The sequence below is a fragment of the Oreochromis aureus genome, linkage group 20 (genome assembly GCF_013358895.1).
Source record: "Oreochromis aureus strain Israel breed Guangdong linkage group 20, ZZ_aureus, whole genome shotgun sequence".
Taxonomy (NCBI): Eukaryota; Metazoa; Chordata; class Actinopteri; order Cichliformes; family Cichlidae; genus Oreochromis; species Oreochromis aureus.
In genome coordinates, this window is record NC_052961.1 from 13,595,262 (window position 1) to 13,613,923 (window position 18,662).

Below are 18,662 nucleotides of genomic sequence, written 5' to 3' on the forward strand. Positions count from 1 at the left end.
TAGCCAACACCCATTTTCTCTTTAGCCCAGGTTTGACACTTACAGTGTGGTCTCTGGTTTAAGAGTGACACCGACACCAGCCCCTGTCCACACCTTCTGAAGTTCTTGAATCTAGTTTTTTTTTTTTTTCAAAACTATGCAAAGGAGGATTATCCAGGGTATGCTCATTGGCTAATGACTCCTGCTTGGTTTCATAGTCAGATGGTCACACTCCTTGCTCATCAAATCCGGTTTCAAAACATCAATTCCAAGGCTGCAAAATGCACCTCACAAACCAATGGGTATTGTAAAGGTAGCTATGCCCATTACCCATACTGTCTATGGTAATGACTTTTAATACCTTAAAAATATGCCCTAATTGTTCTTAATGTACTGATATTGGATGGGAAAAGTTGAGATGTGATCATCACTACTATCACACATACATAGACGTGCTTGTAGATTCTTTATTTACTAATTTATTTTTAGACAGGAATGTTTTTATGTGTTTGTCTATGTGTTTTTAGAGGATATATTATTCCTTATGGTCTTAAATGTGTATGTGCATGCGATTGACAGTGGTGCCTGTTGGGTGTGACAGTGTGACAGAGTGCGGTGATCCCTCAGCTGGCCCTGCATCACTGCATTTCTCCTCTGTCCCAGTTCACTCCCTTCATCTCCAACTCTACATTTATCTCACTTTTCATTCCACTGGGCAAATATGTCTTAGTGTTCTTAACTTCCTGTCGTTTTGTTGTCCTCAAAGTGTTTTATTGCTGTTAACCATCCTACAGTCTATCTAATCTTTCTCTCTCATTCTTTGTCGCCTTGAGAGTGCTACAGTTCTCCCTGCAGAGGACAGCAGAGAGAGCAGATATTCTTCAATTACTGTGATAATATTTCCCTCTTCAACCTTGCACACTGATTTTGGATGCCTACCTGACAAAACATTGGTCTGGAAACGACAGCTTTCCACAATCACAAAATGTGTTTCAAATTTGAAAATGTGTTTAAGGTTCAGTGGGACTCATTCACTTGAGTTGTTGTTGTTGTTGAGCTGTTGTCTACTTGCCTCTTCCTTTCCAACTGACTAACCATTCCTTCCACACTAGGTGATTTAAAGCTTCACTGGTAACATGATAGGCCCCAAGTGCATCTGGGCTCTAAATTCTGATTTTATTCTTCAGCATCAGGGTGTGATTTGATGTGTTCATGTGAAGAAAAGAACACAAATATGTTACCTTGCTATATGGAGATCACTGATCTCTCAGTAAGAAGGTAAGCTGGGCATCCTGAGCATACTGTATTTTGAGCACTGCTGGGAAAATGCACATTTTTTGTATCGCAAAGTCAACATGACATAAGTTAAGTTGCCATTTGAAATGTGACTTTTTTTCTCTTTGCTTTTGCAGTAATGAGTATCCACCAACTCTTCTTCTTTTTCAATCAATAGCCAGACATACAATAGTTGTACAATCTAGGAAAGCTATTTCAACTTCAAACTGCTGAATGACAGATAAAATTTAACACTGGAAGCTAGTATGGCTGGACCACTGGATTACCTTGACAAAGAAGACTGAAACCGTCTTATAAACAGCCAATAGACTGCAGCTAGAGGTGAGAGGAGAGCATGTTCCTCCAGCAACCTCAACAGACTCGAGCTTTAGGAGCTGTCCTCAGTTCTGAATTAGACATTCAGGTTGCAGACAGTCTATAGCTCTTTCATTGGCCTTGAGGCTGTTGTGTGGCTGTTTTTCATGTTCTGCTACAGTGCATCCACAAGTGGTTTATAGAGTCCCTGGCACAATGTTGAATAAAAGCATCAACTGCACTTTGTACGTGCAATGTTTTGAAAGACATCGTACTTCAGTTTAACAGGAAATCTCTTCCTGTATTTTTTCGGGCCTGAAAAAGTAATACGTAGACTTTTTCCATTCATTGTCTCTCTGTATAACATGCCTCTATGTGAACATCACAATAATACTGGACATGCACTTACAGTATATTCTTCTACAGTGGTTCCTATAGTCTGAGGACCTGATGTTGTCATTATTTCTTTAACATTTGTTGCATCATGTTTGAACTTTGTTTTGGATGGTATTAGCGCAGCATTCATTTTAGCCTTTTTGTTGCTGCAGGGGGGTCAGAAGTGATGATTTTGGACACGATGATAGAAATGTTTGGCCCTGGAAGTTACTGGTAGATTTTACAGTCTATATGAGTTCACATGGATCCACCATAATTACATATAAACATTACACAAGCTTTTGGTTCCATTTAAAGTTGCACCAACCTCCTACGCTCCGACTTGCGCCTCTGTCACAAAGACTGCGGTGCTGCAGCCAGACTAATAAGTAAGCAGCTTTTGGTGCCTGTCTTTCTTATCTAGTAGAAATCATGTTTACTGAATGTCTCATAAAACCTTTTCAAGCCCCTGAGTTCTCTTCATCAAGTGAGATTTACTCTTGTTTACCATTACTCTGACTTCTTAGCATTCTTTGCCATCTTCAACAAAAGTAGATTTTCCTTTTACTGGTTATAGTTTTTAGTTCCTTTGGTTGTTCTAGTTAGGGTTGACATTGTGCAGTCAACACTAACTTCATAATAAAAAAGATCAACTGATTTTCTTTTAGTAATGAAATTTAGACTTTCCACAAATAACTTAAGTTCACCCTGTCTCAAGTGATGTGTTGTAGAAATGTAAAGCAAATAAAAACTAATTGAATTTTCTCAAGGAGGCTCATCTCTATCCACAAGTGGAATAAAGGACTTAACATCCAGCCTTTTCATATTTAAAGTAGTACAGAGTGCTATAACAGGATATATCTATATTTGATTCTGTTCATAGTTAATTATGCATAATCCTAATCAAGTGTGAATCCAATCAATGTAGTGAATGTGTAATGGAGTGATTGTAATGCTTGAACTTTGGCCCTGAGATTTTGTGTGTGTTAAGATGAGAAGAGGAAGTGCAGCAGAGCACTGCAAAGACCAGTTGCAAGATAGCGAAAGCACTCAGTGTGCCAATAGAAGTGGAAAGTCCAGAGAGCGGAGTCAACAGGATATGACTCGTGAAGCAAGCTATGTGTTTCCAGAAGGCAAGACAGAAAAACATGGCTGGACATGTTTACCACTTCTCTGCATTGCATTGCTTCCAGTGCAGTGTGTGGAATCCATATAGCTCCTCGAATTAATATTAACCCAAATTATACCATGTGCATGTGGGTGTATTGCACAATCAGTTCCAAAACATGAATTCATGCGTTATATGATGACAGAAAATGATTTGATTGAATAGCTAATTCATTTAATTTAGTTATTGTAAAACAAATATCAACATGCTCAGTTGATACTTATATATTTTGTATATTTGTATATTTTAGTAAGAGCCAGGCATTCGTATATATTATGCAAGGTGTAGTTGAGCTCAAGGGAATGAGCACAACACTATGTAGTGGCCTTTTTGTATGAGAATTGCTGATTCATGTGCTGTCATGCATAAAAAAATTTTAATAGAGGGCTACAGCAAAATTTGTAGTCAACAGTATTCGGTTGTAATTTTTACTTGTTCCGTTTACTTAAGTGCTTTAGGTTTTTTATAATATGCACCCACACTAACTGTTTCTGAAAATGTATGCACATATTTTCATCCTGTTAGTTGTTCTGGCAGTCAAACTAAAAGCATCAACCTTTATACTTCAATAACATTGAGTTTATTGCACTTTTAATGCATTATATTTAATTCCAAATGTTCCAAAGAAAGTATAAGTTCATGATGTCCTACAGCTATAAACTATGTGCACTGAATGAATGAATGCAGACATGCAGTCTACCCAAAGCCCATGTAATTTTTGTCTCATGCTGAGATGTAGTTTTTGTTATTTAGTCATTATTGTGAAGGGCCCCAGGGTTGCAAAACCCGCATTTTTTAAAATAAATATGCATGAAACAGTAACTTAAAATGAAGTTAAGAATCCAACAATATACTTGTTAAAGATGATATTGCATTTGATGTTAATTCAGTTCAGATAACAAAATGTTGAAACAATGCATGGCAGCTCTTAAGGTTTTATTCCACTGAGACTGACAATGTCTCCTCTTTTATCTTTTCAAACTAAGATATGTATAGCTGATTTACTTAAGTGCATCTGTTGTTGTAGCATCGGTCCTCTCATCCCTTCTTAAAAAGCAACTCCTCTGAAGCTTCCGATCATAATTTGAACAAAAAGGTTATGAAAAAAAGTACCACATCTGGTCTTGGCCAGTATTTAGTTTACGTTTTTTTATTTTACTTTTAAGGACGAGAAAATATTCTTTTGTTGTTGTTGCCATCTTTAGTTTCACTTTGAAGGCTTTTGTCATTGTGTGTGTGGGTGTCTCTCTATAAAGTGTGTGTTTTTATCTTGCGCGTTTGCCTTTTTATGTCTGTGTGTTTATGCTGATTTTGAAGCACATGTCAATGTTTTATTTCTTTCAGAACATTAAAAGGAGTGCTAGCTGGAAAATATCTGCTATTAAGTAGAGTGGACGCAAATAATATCTCTGATGGAGGACTGGCTGTTAAATTGATGAAAATTGTGCTAGGATGAGATTTTAGGTTGTAGTATTGTAACTGCTGAATACTGTAATCATGGATACTGTATCCTAAGCTGCACTGCTCATTATCATTTAAAAGATAAGGCAGCCCATCAAGAAAGATGTATGAAATAAAATAAGCGTTAGCAGTGGTTTAGTGGACGTGACAAAATGGGTCGATTGGTGAACGAGTGTTTCAGTTTCTATGCTAGTCAGGTGGTTTCTTATTTAATTTTTCTGTGATAATATAAATCCCCTCCCCGTGTCTCCTCTTTCATTTTCTCACTCCAAGATGTAGAGTTTGCGTTGACATATATTATATGCAAAGCATTCATTTACATAATGCATTTTACTCCTAAATCCAGACTCTGTGCCAGATCTCGCATAAGCTACCTGCCAAGAATGCATGCAGATAGGAAACAGTGAGAGGAAAAAAAAGGTGTTGCAGAGGAAAGCGTAAAGAAAATATACTCCAAACAAAGATAGGCCAAGGGCAGTATAAGGAGGGAAGCCAAATGAAAATGGGGGGCAGAAAGGTAAAATAAGAGAAATCTCTTGTGGAAAGCTGTGAGGGAGGTTAAAAAGGCAGAGGACACGAGGAGGACTGAAGGTGCCACTACTTTTCATCCACTGTCTGATCTGTGGGTGGCATTCATGACTGATGGAGAACCACTCTAACTGAAGGTCATATCCGAAGCCCTGCCATTTTGGACTGCCACTTTCACAGCGAAAAGGATAAATAAAGCTCAGATTGTTGTGTATTCACCCCACTTTCTCTATAGCTGTGTCGATAGAGGAGGGAGAGACAGACAGATGAGGCATGTTGAAGAAATTGTAAGCTTTGAATGCCAAAAAATGATTCACAGTTGTCTAAGCAGGATTTATCTTATCATATCTCTCTGTCTTTTTTTTTTTTTGACAAAAGACATTCATACACTGCTGTTCTCAGACTGATATCCAATTTTAATAACAAAGACTTGATCCTCCTTGTTGCTATGTCTCCCATTTTTTAATACACCACAACTGAGGTTTCAAATTGCAGATTTTTCTAAATGCATTCCTTTATTTAATGATTAGCCTTTCCACCAGATAGTTCTACAATACAATATCATGGACAGCTTTTGTTCATATCCAGCTAAGTAGGATTTTTGTTATCAGTGAGATTATTTCTACAAGAGAGACCATACCTCGGTAGCAATTACATAAGCATTTGTCATCAAATCGGATTCAGCCCAAATCGAGTGAAACAAATTCCTGGAGGGAAACAAACTACAACAGACAGCATGTTTCTGAGTTTGCTTTTCCCAGATTGTCACAAGGCTTAAGGACAGCAGTCTGTCACGGCTCCAGTGTCCCTGCAGTCTGGCTCTGACGCAGAGCTATTCGTCTGGCGTTAGAACCATTGCTGGAGCTGGAAGTTCAGACCGGGTTGTTATCCCCCAGGCAGGGCAGAATGCTCATGGCCAGACGACCTCGCTGCCCAGCCTCTAATATCTGATCAAGAACCATCTGCTGAGGCTGCCAGAGCCCACACACTCCCCATACTCCTGACCTCTCCAAGGAAAGCCCGATGGGAAATCAAGCCATTAGTGGACTATTAGAATGATTTTGATGACCATTAGAAAAGAAATGTAGCACAACAAAACGATATTTTCACAAAAGGAATGGAACATTTACTTTTTTGTTTATTAAGAAGGTAGCGTTATTCTGTTCTGCAGTTACTTCTTACTCTTTCTGATTTCTTGTTCATTCTGAGAACATAAGCTTCAATTCTTGTATTTCTTTATCAAAAGCGTGTCCAAAAAAGCAGTCTGAGCTGAAAACAATGTGATTAAAAGAAAAAAAAAATTAAAATACAATATTTTTTGGGTAATTTTATTTTATGCTTTCTGATTATTCTTGTTGACAGATAAAAATGTTATTACTTGGGCACAAAATAATGCAATTAGCTTTAAATCAATTTTTTATTCTTCAAATACAGCCCGTTGTCACATCGAAGCTTAGCGGTGAAATGGTGTCACAGTACTCAAAGAAAGTGTCCATGTTATACTGGCAGGATGTTTTGTGGGTGTCGATATAACATGGACTCATATGAGAGAAAGCTTTTAAGTGCCAAAGAGAAGTATATAGAATGTGTCAAGAGTGCAGTTCACATGAAGTTTTAATGGCCTGCCTGAACAGTTTCTGTTCCTACAGTGTGTCGTGCAGCAACACTCGCCAGACCTTGATAACAGTTGGTTAATGGGTAATGTGCCACACAAGAGTGATGCTGCACTTTCTGTTTTCATTTTGTTGCTGTAGTGCAGTAATTAATCCAGCTGAACCCTTTGTGCTCACAAAATAAATGCTTTCCATTTTCATTAATAGACAACTCATTAGTACATAATGAGCAAGAAGGCAGCACTCCCCGCTCTCCCCGTGCAGTGTGTAGCACATGAGCATGCGCTGCACTCAGCTAATTAAAACCTAGGATTGTCTCCTTGTATTCTTCTCTATAAGAAAAAAAAGAAAAGAGCATGAGCTTTTAAAGCATAAGTTAAATGAGACATGGTATGCAAGCATTTTACACCCCAGAGGTAAAAAACATTATGCAAATCCTCAGTTGTGTGCTCTATAGTTTTATGTCTGAATAACATATTATGTATTGCAAATAGCAAGCTATTAATGAGAAAAAAATGCAGTTGCCTGTGGTTTACATTTTTGAATGCAAGTCGAAGCTAAGAAAAGATTTCGCTAATCGTATGCATACCTTTAAATCTCACAGACTTTAAGGTTAAGTCCTTCTTTCATCAATCAAAAGTTTGAATGTAATGATTAACGGCAGTGACAAGCTGCCTTTATCCTTGAGTGCCAGTGACTTTTCATCCAGACTGTAATTTGGGGCCTTCAGCCGTAGGTGACATCTTTCCTTTTTCTCCAATCACCTGTTGTCATGGGAAGAATAACAGTGGTTCTTTCTCTTTTTTTCCCCGGCATCCACTGTGGGAATAAAGGATGCAATTTCAAGGAAAACGACGTTGGTACTGAAATGGCTCTCGACAATGTCTCGATAAGGACTTTTAGGGTCATAAAATCTCTACATCTATACGTGCTCTCGATATAATACAAACAATTCTGAGAACCAAGTCATAAAAATCTAAAACCTTACCTGAATTAAATTTGTCCAATTTTCTCTTCAAGGCCATCTTCTCATTCACATATTGGACCCCTTTCAAAGCTGCTGATATTTTTAGATTGCTTACTTCAACTCCCTTTATGACCACTTGCACTGTGTGCTCTGTGACGAGGAACGCCAACAGGAGCACGCTAGTCATTTTTTTTTGACAATCACCGAGTTATGCGCCACAAATCCATCCCCTAGGGCGAGACTATTAATGTGGAGTACTACTGTACAGTCCTAAAGTGACAGAGGGAGAACAGTAGGTGGAAACTACCTCAACTGTGTTGCATGCAAGATTGCCATCATGTGTACCAGTTCATTGAAAACAGGAGTTTTTGAGCCACACAAACACAATCATCAGTCATCACCTGCTGCATCTGCCAGATTTTCCTTCCTGTGACGTTGTCCAATTCTCAAAGTATAAAATCAAATTCAAGAATCACCATTTTGACACACTGGAAGAATTACAGTTACAGAACAGGATGTCCAAGGAGCGATCTGTAACACTATTGACCAGAGGTCCATTAGAATAGAGGGGAGACAGCCTCATCAGAAAAGAGCTTTGATTTTTGTGGATCACACCTCATATAATTTTAAAGGTTTGAGTAATTTTTGTTTACATGAAATATATGATCAATGATCCTCCGTAAAATCATAAACATCATTAACATCCAGATCAAAAATGACCAGCATTACCATCTATCAGATATTGGCTTCTTTTCTTTCTAATTCTAACTGATGGACAATCACTGCCCGTGAGCCAACATGATTAAGAAATGAACAACGACACCATTGGAATTTATCCTAATAACATTATACTGACAATATATCAATAGTGAGCAATCATCTCCAGGCTGAGCATGTGTTTCTAGAAATCTGCATAGTTCATAGCTCACACACAGATGGATACATGAGTATAATTGCACACATGTATTCATATTCAAATCATCACACATCCACACTTGAATCACCTTCCAGTGAGGACGATGTTCTCAAATGTCACGATGAGGCAATAATTTGCTGCAAAGAATCCTCGCTTCATGATGGGGAGACAAAATCAAACCCAATTTCTGTTTGTAATTAAAACCATTTCCACATTCGCCTTCTGGAAGGCCACAACTTTCAGAGGTCAATAGCAGTCTAATTCAGTCATTCAGGGAGCTGTACTGTAGAACAACAGCTTGCAGTTTCCTTAACATCCACATATTCTGAACATGCAAATATAGTATTAGTGTGGCTTAATGGACCATAAGTATTACAAGTTGACAGTGACCTCCTGTTGTTTCATTTTAAATAATGTTGTCTCTAAAACTACTTTTAGTGTGATTTTAAAACTAATTATATTATGCTTCTGTTCTGTGTTGATATTCATATCATTTGTGTGCTGAGTTTAATGACCCAAGATCATCTGAGAATCTCTGAAGTCAGTCAGTCAGACATCTGAAAATAAACTTGTTTTCTCTTTATTCCCAAACAAAGCTTGAGGAAGAGTTTAGTTTAGAAGTTGAACTGCTGCATTTGTGGTCGGAGGTTATAGAGCTATACTTTCCATCACTCGAGGGTCACATTGAATAAGTACTTGTGAATATAAGGTGGGAAACACATGTGGAGTAAGGCAGGTAAAATGTCCAAAACGTGCACACTTCAGCCCAGAGAGTTTGAAGCTACTCGTCACTGATGGTGATAAATCTCGCCATCATTATTAAATCCATCACGCAATGTTTATGACTTCAGTCTAGTCTCCTGCAGGTATGCTATTTTATCATGTAGACACGCAGTAAGGATAGAAAGAACAAGCTCATTGGTCACAAAGAGAGAAAGCGTTCTCAATCAAATAGGAGCTTACCTTGCAAATAAAGTTCTATATTTTGATGCTTCCGTGTGACAGATGGTAAAAAATGTGCCAAACTATATAAAAAAGTGCTGACAGAAAACAGACACAGACTATCATCTATGGTACAAAGTGTTAATCAACTTGTACAGCATAACATATTTTGCAGTTTGGCAACTTTTGTGTTATTAGTCATCTGAGAGTTTTAAAGCACAAAAGTGCAGATCTACTTTGAGCCTCTTTTTGACGAATGTCTGCTGATGATTTCATACGGGGAGTCAGCGTCACCAGTGTTTCAAAAATGAACTTGTTCCTGCTGAATCATAGTGGCAGCTTTTTGGCAGATTAACATGTATCCTGTTTACATTGCTATATAGAAGCAATGTGGTTGAATTGCTGTCCTACAGCAGGTACATAACTATTTGTAATTAGTGTCTCAATGCACCAAAATCGCTTTAAATACCACAACTGACTGCGAGTGGTCACAGAGTTGATCCTCGTCTTTGAAGCAACTATTTTAAAGTGAACAAGAACCCTGTGCATTGAACAAAAAGTTTATTGCACACAGCTGCAATAATTTTGGTCATGCTGTGGAGATTATGGAGAATTCTTGGAGAACTTACAAATTTTTTATATCAGGAAGGATCTCGTGTCACATGCACAATTTTAAACTGACAGTTCTTCATTTTGTAAAGTTTTACTTCCACTCTTTTACTCTTTTGCACTATATTGGATAAAAAGTAGTCTTTGGGCAGAGAGATTTTATTTTAATGGCTACTGAATGTTATAAACATTTACACAGTGTTTGTAACGGGGCTCGATTAGATTAAAATCTTTAAAATGTAATTTAGTATTAGCTTTTCAACTTGCCCTCCTTTAAAATGAGAGAAATCATCTTGCATTTAAGTCTACTTAGGAGTGTGCATAAATAATAAATTAGCTTAGCATCAGTCTGCCTTTCTGTCGCTTTCTTTCTCTATGCTTTTTTCTTTTGACACTAAGAAGCTAATTTTATGAAAGGCGGGGAGAAATGTTTGGGACATATTTATTTCCTTACGTGATACGATTATTCTCACAATTTTGCTTTTAGTGTCCGCAGGCACGCTTTTAGGCACAGTTAACTTGACCGTGTTCAAATACATACTTGTGGAAAACCTGTATTGACATATTCCCTTTTTGCATAATACTCAAACCCACAGGAGTGTGCATTGGCACATAAAAAGCTATTCACATATTCACTGCAAATTAGTCTCCAAATCCATATAAGCCACTGATAGCTGGGAAGAAATGCAGTAATCAATGACAGAGGTTTTTCTTTGCCTCCCTAAACAGCAGAGTTATTTATGTGTACTGACATCAATCAGCATGTAGTCTCTGCTTCAAACCAGCAAGTTCTAGAGAGGGAAGAAGTGCTTTCTTTTAATGATTTATTATAGCCAATCTGGTGTGTGTTTATTATTTATCATTATTCAAACAATGTTAAGAGAGCATGTTACTACATTTCCTTCACATTTCTTTGCCAGTGTATTATATCAGTGTTGACAGGGAGAAAGTGGCGCACAGTGTAGCGCAATGCTGTTTGCTGCAGGTAACTATTTGCGGTAACAATTAATTAATGCCAAATTAAACCCTTTTACATTAAAAATAAATCTGTTAAACTGCATTGTCTCTGTTTCTTTCCTCGTTGCCGCTTCTTTTCCTCCAAGCTGCATTTAGTCAACTGTAAACTGTCTCCCTGCTGTACTGTGCATTACTGAGAAAAGTCAACACAAAAGTCAAACTAATGCAGTGGAATATTATAGACTCCTAAAAAGATTTCAACAACAGCAGCTTTCTGCTGACCTTTTATTCTTACCATCAACTACACCGAGTAATACTGTGGGGCTTTCAATAGCTTCGCGTAATAGTTTTGATTTAGATTTGTGTGTAACAGTGTGTAAATTCGCTGATTGTGGTCTACATTCTGATGAACATTTGGACATCATGACAGTTGATCTGCTGTATATACCACACATACACACAAACACACACACTATGGCTCTGTTCCATTTTTTTTTAAGTTGCAGTTTATAGTATCACTCTTTGGATGATTTTCTTCCACTCTAGCACATTAGCAAAAATAAAGTACGGCAAAGATTCCAGTTTTTAGGTTTGCTCATTTTGTTTCTGTTGTTCTGATGTTGAAGTCGTACATTCTGTCTTTATTCTTCCCATTTTTTTAAAAGAACGTCTACTGGCATAAACTAAAAACTGCATGTCAGTTGTCAGTGCATTTCAGGCATGTGTATATTTAAATACAGCATACTCTATGCTGTGAAAAGGTCTTCTTTAGACTTCTTAGTGTTTTCCTACTGTACGAACACTGATTGGTCACTTACTTTACTTACAGTATATCCCAGAAATGTTTGGAAAAAGCTGCTTGTAAGACCCTCTTACTACAAGCACTTACCAGGGCATTACTGTCTGACATATAGCAGTCTTTCTTTTACATAATAAATGAAAAAAAAGTAGTATAAGAGCCAGCGGATGTGACATGTTAGGCATTATTTTATCGGCTATGTCGCTGCCCTGAAGGTTTTAACAGTAGTGAGGGATTGTAAGCCTTTGGGCTGAAAAGGAAATGGACCAAGGATTTTTCTTTTAGCGATAAGGTTGACTGCACCGGGCTGTGAGAGTGCTTCACTGACTAATTATTTGAAGCCTCCTCTCAGATTAGGGTAGAAGTGCAGAGCTTATGGACAGTTGCATAGCAGACAATCAGACCATGTAATAACCAGAGGGCCAATATTTGCTCAAATCCACTGTAACACCTCGCAAAACAAAAGTGTGTAAAGCCCTAATGCTCAGTCCAATCCCACGGCACACTGCCTTGATAAACACCGACGCCACCTTCACAATGGACGCCATCTTTACTCTGGCAATTAGGCAGAGTTTTGGATTATCGCTTCCTCAGCCCAGCACACCACAAATCCTTCCGGATTCAATTATTCCCCTCCCACGTCTGCGGCCATTTGGGCTTTTTGGGCACATGGCCAGTAGAGGAAAGAATCTGAACTGCTCAAAGTAAAAAGTTAGAAAGAAAAAACACTTTCTTTTTTTTTTACTATGCCTATACTCCTGCAACTTTGACGAGTCTATTAAATTAAAATGAAACCTTGGGAACTTGCAAACACTATCCTGTTGAATATTTTATGAGAACAATAAGCTAAATTTACTGTGATCCTCTCCTTTAGATTTTTTGTAAGTGTTCGGTGTTATCTGAAAAACATTGCACTACATCCTTCCCTCCAAGCTGCTGATGGTTTGATCCTCCCCCTGTAGGCCAGGAATGTCTCCAGTGGCCTCTGCATAAGAAACTAAAATGCTTACTGCAAGGATTTGATTTAGTCTGTCTTATTCTACTTATTCTACTTCAATTGAGTTGTTTTTGTGTGTTAGACAGCACACTCGGGGTAAATTGTATACAAGATCAAGGGTTTCCAGGGTCAGGAGAGTCGCATCTTTGTAATTGAGGGGCTCTCTTCAATGTGTTTGCTTAGATGCTTTTTTGTCTTCCACCTGGTGACTCTTTGTGGAGACATTTCACTCTAGTGCCTTTGTGTGTGTGTGTGTTGCCAGCCCATCTACTGCACAGTTTTCCTCATGGTAGCATGGATATTTCTCACAGGTCTCAAATAAAGGACCTCCTTTTTTTGTATATTACCCTACCCTACCTGACCCATCACACTGTTTATGCTTTTGGGTGCTTTTCCCCCCCCTCATCAGTAAATGGCCAACTGTGGCTGTCACCTGCATTTTATGTGTCTCTTACTCACAGCCTAACACTCTCCTCTGTCCTTCTCCTCTTTTTAATTACAGATACTACTGTCTCATCCCAGAAAGGTAAGACAGCATTTAATCAGTCACGTCTAGATTATCGCATATTTTCAGATGGGTTCCACGTGCTTGTGTTACTGTTGTGTGCGTTCCGAATTTTTGCTAATGAGATGAAAAACATTTCATGTTTTTTGTTAATGTTGATTTGAAATTGAGTCACTTGTTGGTTTTGTTGCACAACAATCTTTTTGATTACAAAGTCAATCACTCACACCCACTGACACCCAGACTAAATTACCTTGCTACTCTGCAAAGACAGACAACCCACAGTCTGTTTTTATGCACTGCTTTCTGTAGGTCTTATGTTCAGACTAATCACAGTTCTGTTTAGACTCCTCCACATTTTCATGTGTATGTTAATAAGAGGTTGGAGGAGGTGACTGTTTTGCATAGTGGCTCTTCGGGGACAGACGGGAAGTTTAGTGCAATGTTGTAGGAAAGTACCTGTAGGCTGTTTAGATTTTGTAAGATGATAGGGCCAGGCAGTCAAATTGTCTAAACAGCTCCAGGGGTCTTGTTCTGAGTGGCAGGTGTATGCACCAGGCAGTCCCAGCCCCTATACTCTTGCTGGAGATGATACAGTAATGGCAGAGGGTGTGTCACACTCGGTGATTGCAAAGAGCGATCAGACAATCAGCCAGGAAAACTCCCTGCTGATTTTGTTGAAACTGTCTTTTATTCCCCGCTGTGCTTATAAGAATTTAGATATTCTTTTGTACAAGCTTTTACCAGAGCAGAACAGAACACAGATAAAAATATTTTCATTGTCACCTGGATCTGATATAATGCGCATGTATACGTGAAAAACCTAAACAGCAGGAGGGTTTCTCTGGGAACATGGTGGCATTTTTGCCTTTCAAAGCTTTAGATCTGTTGAAGCCGCAAAAAGATACAGTTCATCTGCGTGACTGGGTACACACTGTATGCTCTCACTCACACACTGTTGTGAGCCTATGTATGTGATGACTATGTGGTGTACAATGCTGTCAGATTGGCCTATAAAGGTAAGTGATGCGGGTTGCCCGAGCCTCGCTGTCTGATGAATGTTGAAGGGGTGCAGAAGCTCGCGAGGTGTACATCATCCCTCCACAGCTGCACTCACATACGTTTCTGAATGAGGTGGGGGGATAAATAAGGCCGCGCAACCCTGACAGTGAATGAATGCTTGCTTTTGTCAGCCTGTGTGTGTCCGTGTCTGTGTCTGACTTTGTTGTGTGCGTGTTTTTGTATGTCTTTCTTTTCTTTCCCATCTTGTATGTCCAATTCAAATCTGTTTAGCAAGAAGCATCAACAAAAACAGCTACTGTCTTTCAATCCCACACAATGAGAGTGTCATCTGGCTGTATTCATTAATATACTGTGAGTTATAGATGGCTATGCTGCTCTGACAGTGTCATCAGTGCTCAGCAACCTTGTGGCCTTGAGGCAAAGATAATGTTCATATACCATGTGTTTGTATGAAAAGATGTGTATACGTTGTGTGTGTGTGTGTGTGTGTGTGTGCGCCTCAGCACAAAAGATGAAAAAAGCTGGACGTTTGTCCTGCAATTTCAATGTAGTTATATTCAGCACAAACGAAGAGGCTACATTATATTACATGTGTTAGACTGAAGGGCAGCACACAGTAGTTAGGTCCAGGTAGGATTCAAGCTACATTTGAATAACCTTTACTGTTGTTCCATACCAATATGATTAGTGATTAATAAAGGCTCTTATTATAAGTTGACCTTATTCTTCAGTTTTCTGCTTCTGTGGAACATCTCTGCTATCTGCCCCTTTCATGACATCCTTTATCCAACACTTCTCCACCCCCTTACACTCCTCCTCCCTCTCTGCTGCCAAACGAAGTATATTTATGGCACCTGTGCTGGAAAAACAGTCTCCAGGAGACGTCCCACTAATTTCATTTTCAAAATGCCAGCAATAAATTTATCAAATGGGCTGAATCGAATCGGAGTCACACGCCGTGCCATCCGTCATGGGCTGTCCCTCAGGGGCCTGTGGGCGTACTTAAGCTGGCCAAAAACCTCCGCTGGCAGGAGAAACCAGATGAATATACTAGAGAAATATGCTGAGAACGAGAATGTGTGCGCATATCTTTATGCGCTTAGATCCATATGTGCAAGCATAAATTAGCTTGTCCACATGCAGGGATGCATATGTGTGCACAGAAGTCAATGCTAATTTTTCAGCTCATAGAAGCCTCATGTCGAAATCTGAGCTAAGCACTTTGGATGTCAATGTGCCAGAACAGTAATTGATTAATTGCAACACAAGTTAATTGATTGTTTTGCACATTTTTGCTTTTGTGAATCCCTCTCAGTTCAAACACTGCTTTGAGCTTCATCCCCTCCCCTGCCTCTGAAAACTCGAGTTTCACACGCTCTGTGCCCTCCCATTCCCCTCCCATTTCTCACTGCCTCATCCTCTGTACCTCACTGTGGCACCTTTGCCTCTCTTTTTAAATGCCTCTGTCCCCGCTTTGCTTTTGTTTCACCGATCTTTCCCTCTGCCTATCTTTCCTTACCCTCTCAACATTTATCACCGTGCAGGCTAAGCCAGGCGTGAGGGAGGGTAAAGCAGCTTAGTACTAACAGTTCTAATGAAGTCAGGCCCTGTATCCCTCTAACAGGGATCAGTGGAGCTACTCTGTGAAGCCTGTCAGCATTTAATGATTAGATGAAACATTCAGACACCCGCTATGAGAAGACATGCACACTGATATATGGTAATACCCAGCTGTGGTCTCTGTTACGCAACTCAACAAAGAATTATGCACACAAACACACTCACACTCTCACTAACCCCCAAACTCCAGCTGTAAAGATCATGATTTATGACTGAAACATGGCATCAAGGGTATACACAGCAAAGTGATTGGAATAAAAGCAAATGACAGAGAGGTTCAGAGAATGAACAATCTGGCTATTGATTTTTGCTATGTGCAGGAAGGTGGACAAAAAAGTAAACTGCACGAGAGAGATTTACTCCTTGACTTGATGAGCAGACTGTAAACAACTCCACATGCTCTCGTCAAGATGCATGCTGCGATCCATGAATTTTCCCTGCTTCTTGCATCTGCTAAAATGCCTGATAGAAGATCAATGAACAGGCCATCATCTTTTTGAACATTTCAAGATTCACCGCTGATTAATTCTGAATCCTATTAGATTAAGTTGTCCCAGTCTGTGCCCACGCATGGCAGCTTAATGTGTGCCCGTGGTGTTGTACGTGTTGTTGGCATGTGAGTAAGTTTATCAGAGGGAGTACGTTAGTGTGTTGAAATGCTAAATCTGAAAAATAGAGTGACAGAGGCAATGGTTGGGTCAACAAGCTGCCTGTTTGTCAGAGTGAAAGGGTGCCCACAAGGCCTTAGCTGCATTTTGCCCCATTAGCTGCACATGCAAATTTATCTGTCAGCTTTACAGCTACACAAGGAAACTGCAGTCTTCTCAACTTCTCTGCCTCGCTCTTATTCCAGTTTCCCCCCCTCTCTAAATCTCAAACTCCAGATCTCCTCCTCATTACATTTTGTTCAATATCTTCCTTCCACTGCTAAATTGGAAACATATTCTGTCCTCACACCAGTAATTTCTCTCCCTCTTGTAAAAGTACCTGTTTAACTCCACTTGAAGGATTGTGAGACACTGGATTTGAAATAAATGTATGTGCATTTCTGCCAGTATGCATCTGCTGCTTCAAGGCTTTTCACATATCTCTTGGTTAGCAAAGCCTCCTTAAAAGTACTTGGCGAAGCTACTTGAAAATATAGTTTTTCTAAGGAACCACTTTCAGCCAAAGAAGTTGAGAAGGAAATGGCCACTGAGCTTAATTTATAATTTGTTAACTGATAATTATAATACTGTAATCCTTATGTGATCTTCTCAGCTATTAACTGCCTCGTAAATCCAGCCACAAAAGAAGCTCCTCTCACTCTATGGCCACATCAGAGTGTAATGGTGTTGCTCAGAGGTAATATAATAAACATTAAGTTGAGTACTAGCCAGGATATAAATAATGATATGTGAGAGACCCTGTCTGGACTCATGAATTAAAACCCCATCCTGTTTCCATGATCTAGTTCTGGAACATTAGAGTGTTCAGTTGCTAAAAGGGGTTAAAATGTTGTTGTAGTTGTTGTCAGTGAAAACCCTACTTTATCCCTCTTAAAGCATCCATCCATCTGCCCATCTGCCCATCCGTTTTCTTAACCACTTATCCAGTGCAGGGTTGTGGTAATGTAGTGTAGGGTGCTGGTGGGAAGGGGGTTTGAGCTTATCCCAGCTATCAAGGCAAGATTTTGCAATCAGAATTGTGACCTGAATGCAATGTTTTGCCAAAGACATTTTGCTTTTCCAAAAAAAAGCAAGCTCTATCAATTCTCGATAGCCTCTTCTTGTTCATGTGTTACTTTTATTTGGTCATTTATTAATTTACATTCATGTCATGTTCATTACCACAGTGCATTTATAAGAGGGAAGTGTCCAAGCTGGCAGCCAGGAAGGGGAAGAAAAAAAAGAAAAAGGGGGATCCTAGACTTCTACAGGAACAAAAGCATTTATGCAACCATGAAGTCAATGTCACGGTTCTGGGTCAGTGTTGACCCAGCATTTTGAGTTTCTTATAGTTTGGATTATTTTCTGATGTTCTGGTGCTTTGTTGATTATTATTATTATTATTATCATTATAGATCTGTTTCAGTTATTCTTGCTGAGGGATCAGTTCTTAGGTTTTGGGTTCTCATGTTTATTGCAGTTTCTGTTCAGTGTCTAGTCTGTCTCTCAGTGTCGTGTCTGCATCTTTGTTTAGTAGTTTCTTGTTTCCTGTTTTTCTGTGAAAGTCTTTGTCTTATGTTAGTGTGTGCAGCTTTGCTCCCCCTGTCTCCTTAGCCCTGATCTCTCCCAGCTGTGTCTCCCTCCTGTTGCCCATTCCCTGATTACCACTCTGTGTATTTAAGCCCTGTGTTTCTCTGTGTCAGTGTTGCGTCGTACTCTCAACTAGCTGTGTGTTCTGTTTCCGTGTTACCAGTGTTTAGTCTCCCGCTCCTGTTTAGTACTTCAGTTTCAGTGTTTTAGTTCTTTTGGGTTTTTGTTGTCTTTAGGTGAGTTTTGTTAAGTAGTGGTTTTTCCCAGCAATAAAGCTGCGCTTTAAGTTGAACTCCCGTGTCTGAGTCCTGCATTTTGGGTCCTCCACTCCTGCCTGCCTACCACACAGCCAACCATGACAGTCAAAAGTTCTACA

At 39.3% G+C, this 18,662-nt stretch overlaps 1 protein-coding gene across 2 annotated transcripts in view; it reads left to right on the forward strand.

Moving 5' to 3' along the window:
* Positions 1-18,662, forward strand: part of LOC116331189 (cadherin-4-like) — a 245,613-nt gene that overhangs the window by 85,970 nt on the left and 140,981 nt on the right. The window contains exon 3 of one of the 2 annotated variants that reach the window (XM_039604803.1): positions 13,404-13,427. The exons of the other annotated variant lie outside the window; for it this stretch is intronic. Coding sequence (XP_039460737.1) covers positions 13,404-13,427 — 24 coding nt within the window. The remainder of the gene's footprint in view (positions 1-13,403; positions 13,428-18,662) is intronic. 2 annotated transcript variants of the gene reach the window in all.